The 5,615-nt window shown below is 58.0% G+C and overlaps 1 protein-coding gene across 2 annotated transcripts in view; it reads right to left on the bottom strand.

The window, feature by feature from the left end:
- Positions 1-345: 345 nt before the first annotated feature.
- RFXANK (regulatory factor X associated ankyrin containing protein) overlaps positions 346-5,615 on the bottom strand; it is a 19,939-nt gene continuing 14,669 nt past the window's right edge. The window contains exons 3-11 of one of the 2 annotated variants that reach the window (XR_003400026.1): positions 5,175-5,389; positions 4,874-4,951; positions 4,113-4,193; positions 3,683-3,748; positions 3,038-3,138; positions 1,919-2,044; positions 1,313-1,432; positions 1,059-1,139; positions 346-725 (exon numbers count right to left, since the gene is read on the bottom strand). Coding sequence is in view for 1 of the 2 variants with exons in the window: in XM_026864989.1 (XP_026720790.1) it covers positions 667-725; positions 1,059-1,139; positions 1,366-1,432; positions 1,919-2,044; positions 3,038-3,138; positions 3,683-3,748; positions 4,113-4,193; positions 4,874-4,951; positions 5,175-5,389 (874 nt within the window). In the remaining variant the exon portion in view is untranslated. The remainder of the gene's footprint in view (positions 726-1,058; positions 1,140-1,312; positions 1,433-1,918; positions 2,045-3,037; positions 3,139-3,682; positions 3,749-4,112; positions 4,194-4,873; positions 4,952-5,174; positions 5,390-5,615) is intronic. The other variant, XM_026864989.1, reaches the window with a different exon arrangement.

The following is a 5,615-nucleotide window of genomic DNA, read 5'->3' as shown; positions in this document are numbered from 1 at the left end:
CTTCTTGGAGCGGCTGTTTGTGGCCTCACTGGGCTCCGGCTCAGGATCGTGTCTGTCGGCCGAGGCCGTGCTGTGTTCCTGGCTGGCAGGGTGATGCTTCCCGCAGGGTTTTGCTTCTGCCTGTGGATGTTTCCCTGGCTGCGTGCAGAGAGGGCTTGGCAAGTTTGTGGGCGTTAAGAGGGAGCTTCCCTCTTCAGTGAGACAGATCTGGAGAAGAATCGCAGCACACTGGCGGGGCGCAGGCTTTGGAGAGGTTGGTTGGCCCAGTTCCCCTTGCTGTTCCCCAGTAGCTGGTACTGGGATTGGGGACTGGCTGCTGTGAGAGGCCGAGGCAACAGACAGGGCTCCACGCAGCTGCTTTAGAGTTTAATTCCAATAATGCAATACCTGAACGCACACACGCACAAGCAGCCGAGCCCGGACAGGGCAGAAATGCAGCTGCTCTGAGGAATGAGTGTCCCCGGGTGCAGGGGACCGTGGCCGTCGCGGAGAGGCACAGATCCACCGAGGTTCCTGGCATCCTCCACGTGCTTCTTGCTGGAGGCATCGTGCCGCTGCCCCGTTCATTGTGGGACGGCTGGGTGAGGCCGTGGTGGTCCCAGAGGAGGGTCCTGTGTGGGCCGGGAGAAGCGCTGGCGCTGCAGCAGTGCAGCGCGAGTGGCTGCATCACTCCTGCTCCTTGTTCTGGAATAGCTTGAGGATGTGATTTTCGATCACCTGTTGGACTAAGGGAGGGGAGAGAAGTGAAGCCCGCTGCTGTGGGCAGGACCTGGTCAGCGTTTTGCTGCTGTTTTCCAGTGAGAGGCTGGAAAACCTCTTTTTCCAGGGGCCTGTCCCCACGTCCCCTGTCCCAGCCCGATCTCTAGCACTGCTCTGACTTGGAGGGGGAGCAAGGGGAACGGGACCCATCTTGATTTCTCTGGCTCGTTTTCAGAGCAGGGAGCAGTGGTGGAAGGTCAAAAAAAAAGCCCTGAGCAAGGGAGGAAGGTGGGAATTGCCTGGAGAGTTTTTGGGAAGGGAAGGGCGGGCTCCCTGCCAGGCACGGAGGGGACACTTGCCTTTCTTGTGTCCCAGGGCCACGGCGAGATCCATCGGCGTGTAGCCAGAATCTGCCTCCGTCGTCAGATCAGCGCCACGAGCTGCAAGCAGGCAGTGGAGATCAGGGCACGGCGCTCCCCGGCCGACGTGGCGTCCCCCTCCGGCTCAGGGGACCCCAAAAAGGTGCCCGTCCTGGCTGGGCAGCCCCCCATGAGTGGGGAGCTGCTCAGTTTCTCCCCCCAGGCATGTCCCGCTCTCTCCCCGAGGCGGTTACCAACGGGCAGCGGATTCGAGGCCAAGGACTAAGTGCAGATCTTCCCCCGTTACCTAGTAGGGCCTCGACACACTTGACGTGATTGCCGCGCACGGCGTAGAGCAGGGGAGTGCCGCCGTTCTGCAGGGAAAGGGAAGGGGCTGCGTCACTGCCAGCCTGGCGCGGGGCCGTGCTCACGCACCTCCAGCTTCTCCCACAGCAGTAGGTCCCCAACCCACTGGGATCCCCTTCCCACCCTCTCCCAGCTCCGGGCTGGGTGTTTTCTCCCAGAGCGTCTCTGCTCAGTTTTTTTTTCTCTGTATGCAATACAATAACTTTTAAATTGTGTAATTTTAAAGACAACCTTAAGTTCTGGGCGCTGTTTCCTTGTGGCTGCTAACATCACCAGTGTGAACAACTGAGGAAACCATTTAAAATTATTAGCCAGATTAATTTCTCAAAACACGAGCAGGCAGACGATCGCTGCGAAGCATCTAGGAGAGAGGCTCAGCCCAGAACGGTGCGAACTCGCTGCTGTTTTTTTAAAATGAGCTTGGTGGAGCCCCGGGGGGCTTGGTGTCACTCCCAGCATGGTCCCCACAGCAGCCTGTGCCCGGTGGCACTCACCCAGTCGTAGATGTTGATGTCCACATCCCTCTCCAGCAGCATGACCACGATGTCGGTGTAGCCGCCCATGCTGGCCAGGGCCAGGGCGCTCTCCCGCTCCTTCGCCAGCGCGTGGGGGTCAGCGCCCTGGGGACAGCGCAGGCGTTAGCCCCGGCGGGGTGCAGGAGCCCTGCTGAGACCTGGGGTGCTCAGCACAGCCTTGCTGGGTGCCCCAGGGGGGCTGAGCACGGAGCCAGGGCCCAGCGGCCTGGTGGGGCTGAGACAGCTCACGCACCCCCAGTGACCTCCCCTTGCAGAGTCCCCGACGTCTCAGGTGAGGACTTAAAAGCCCTTCTCCAGTGTCAGTAAACTACACCTGACGGTTCCTGTCACTCAGCCCTTTTCCCAGCACTCAGAACTGTGTTACCAGCCCTGTCTAGACACCAGTACAATACCCACCCTCTCTTTTGTTACTGAATTACCTACAAAACCTCCCTGTCCTCCAAGCCCTGCCAGCCACGGACCTCTCCTGGACATCATTACAGCCTTTACCAAGGTATCGCCTCTTTATTTTGGGTTGTTAGTTCCTCTGGTAACAAGATTGCAATGTTGCTGTTAAAACAGCAACAGAGCCAGCGTTTCGCCAGGGCTTAGGAGGTGCGAGTGCTCGCTGATCCTTGGACACACGCAGACGGGGGACTGAGCTTTGGGGAGCAGCTTGATCCAGAGCGCAGGAGGATCTGGTTCCCGCTCAGCCCCAGACAGACCTCAGCTGCAAGCCCAGCACTCAAGGACGAAGCAGCAAAGAGTTCATTAACTGCAACGACACCTCGGCGAGCACATTTGCTGGCAGATTACAGGGCCCAAGTGATAAGCTTGATCTCAAATTACCAATAAGCAGATATTTAATTACAAACAGTTATTGCTGGCTGTGAGATAAAGCTCTTCATGCTCCTGACTTAGCTCACAGCCCAGTGGGGAGCAGCATCCAAGCTGTTAGCTCTGCAGCTGAGTCCTGTTTGGTGCTATGGGAAGAACTGGCTGAGATGGTACCAGGATGGTGCTGGACAATTTGGCGGCTGCCAGGATCAGAGATGGGAAGTCTCCTGTTAACCAGGTGCTGCGTGACCGTGGCCTTACCCATTCCAGCAGGTGACGGACCGTTTCGATCTCTCCGAAGGCTGCAGCCCAGATCAGAGGTGTGAAACCTCTCTCATCAGGTTTATTTACCAAGTTCTCACCTGCACAGACATGGACGAGACATCGTAAACAGGGAGGGTAAAGCCCCCTCTGCTCCCTGTCCTCCCAGTAAACCCAGTAAAGGACTAGGCTGAGGGTTTATCAAAGAGTAAATATCAGGAAGTATATCTTTGGAGAAGGGGCTGTTGGGCGTTGGAATGGGCTGCCCAGGGCAGGGGGGAGTCCCCGGGATCCCTGGAGGGGTTGAAGAGTCGGGCTGACCCAGCACTGAGGGATCTGGTGGGGTTGGGAATGGTCAGGGTGAGGTTAATCCCAGAATCATTCAGGTTGGAAAACTCTACAAAGTTCTCCCCTACCCCACATGCCCCCACAGCTCATTCAAATGATCCTTAAACCCCCCCAAGGATGGGGACTCCACCCCCCCTGGGCAGCCTATTCCACTGTCTGACCACTCTTTCTGGGATTTTTTTTTTAAATGCTTGGACTGGAGGATCTTCAAGGTCTTTTCCAACCTTGGTGATTCTGAGTGTGCTATGACGTGGCAGGACTGCGTGATCTGGGGTGAGAGCCCCGAGAGACACGTACCCTTCCGAAGGTGCTCCTTCAGCTGGCTGAGCTCACCTTGGGCAGCAAGCTGGTGGATGGACAATGCTGGGGGACAGAAAGAATTCACCCATCAGGATAAAATGTCTCCCCAGTTCAGCACCCACTGTCTGCAGGTGGGTCCCTGCAAGCCTGGGGAGGCGGTAAGTGGCCAGCCCGCATCTGAGCCCCAAAAAACCTGATGGGTAATTAACACCCTTCTGCTGTTTAGCAGCGGGGACGGCCAGCCAGGGCGAGAGCTGAGAGCAGCAGCACTGGAGGGAGCAGCCCGAGAGACAAGGCCGGTGGGCACTGAGCTGTGTGGCAGCAGGAGATGGAGGGAGGCTCCAGCCCCACTGTCCCTCTGCTCCCTCCACATCCCACGTCCATTGGTGTGGGAGACACACACGCCGCTCTGCCCGCCCGTACTCACTGTCCAGCGTGGCTGGGAGGGCAGAGACCTCGTTGCCTCGCTGCCGGTTCGTCAGCGTGTTCGAGTGCTTCAGGGGGAAACCTGTTCCAGAGAGAGGAGAGAGTCAGGGCACGTCTCCTCCGTGCACAGGGAGGAACTACACTGACTTGAAGCCAAGAGCTTCATGAAAGCTCAGGTCTCATGCGACTTATTTGAAGCTCTTCCCTCCTGTCCCTGCACATAAAGAATTATTCCCTTGCAAGTGAAGAGCCTGAAGGATGAGGTTTGACCAGTGCACAGGGACCAACAGCTGATAAAACAGCCCAAACAGCTGCCCAAGGAGGGGCAGGGTCCATCTGGGGCACGGCGGGAGGCAGAGATCTGGCAATAATGGTATAATTGCAAACGATATACTGCAGAGGACATCCTGGGGGATGCACTCAAGTTCATCCTCATGTTCCCTACCCTTGAAGAGCTCCACTTGGAAATCTGAATGTGTTTTCAACAAGCAATTTGTAGTTTAATTAGGAAAGTATATGAAAAGAATTTATCTCCAGTTCCTCTGCGTGGAGCTGCAGCGACCTCTCACTGCTGCCACAAGTCATCACCAAAGTCTGGATGTGGACTTGGCCTTGCCACATTATGGGAGGGACCAGCAGCAGTAAAAAGACTTTTTTCTAGCTGCCTTTGTGGGATGGGAGACCCAGATGACCTCTCCCACGCTTGTCTCCCACTGGGGCTGTGCCTGAGCATCTGTGAGCACCAGGCTCTGCAACACTCACTGTCCAGGGCCAAGAGCTCGGTGCTCCTCTGCCTGTCCATCGAGGCAGTCGAGGGCTTCAGGAGAGTCTCTGCTGCACCTACAAAACAAGGGCGGCCATTAGGAACCTCACTTCTGCTTTTTGGGGAGCAGGATGGGCTCCGCACGTGGCACAAGGAGACCCAGCCGGCACGGCAAGCACCCCGCCTGCACCCAGACCCCGGCGTGGGGGCACGTTGATCCCAGTTTTCAGGGGGAATGATGCTGCAGGATCCCGGGTCCGTGCATGCCCCGTCTCAGCCCCTGTCACCCCCAGCACTCACCGTCCCGGTGGTTCACACGTGGCACGTCCTGGTCTGGGCGCAGAGTCCCCGGGGGAGCCCCGCTGTCCCCCGTGTCCCTGGTCTCTGCCAGCTCCTCTGCGGCTGCTGCTCTCTCGGCTCCATTTTCACCCTCTTTCTGTTGCTCCTGGGTGTCCGTGTCGTTCAGGGGAGTCTCCACGAGATGAGCGACTGCTTTTTCCCCTTCCATGAGGCAGCTGCACACAACATGATGTTAGAAAGGGGGAAAAAGTGGGGACAGAAAGGGAAGCCGGGGGGGGAGGGGAGGCTGCCGAGTCCCTGAGTGGCCCCCAAACTCCTCCTCCGTGCCGGCAGCGCAGTCTGGGGTCCCGCTTGCCCTCCCCAGACAAAAAGCTCCGGACAAAAGCTCCGGAGCGCTGCGAAGCCGCACGGGGACCGTCCCCAGCCCAGCACGGCCGCCTT

The sequence above is a fragment of the Athene cunicularia genome (assembly GCF_003259725.1).
Source record: "Athene cunicularia isolate RWA chromosome 28 unlocalized genomic scaffold, athCun1 chr28_part1, whole genome shotgun sequence".
In the NCBI taxonomy this organism is placed as follows: domain Eukaryota; kingdom Metazoa; phylum Chordata; class Aves; order Strigiformes; family Strigidae; genus Athene; species Athene cunicularia.
This window is presented reverse-complemented; position numbering and strand designations above follow the sequence as displayed.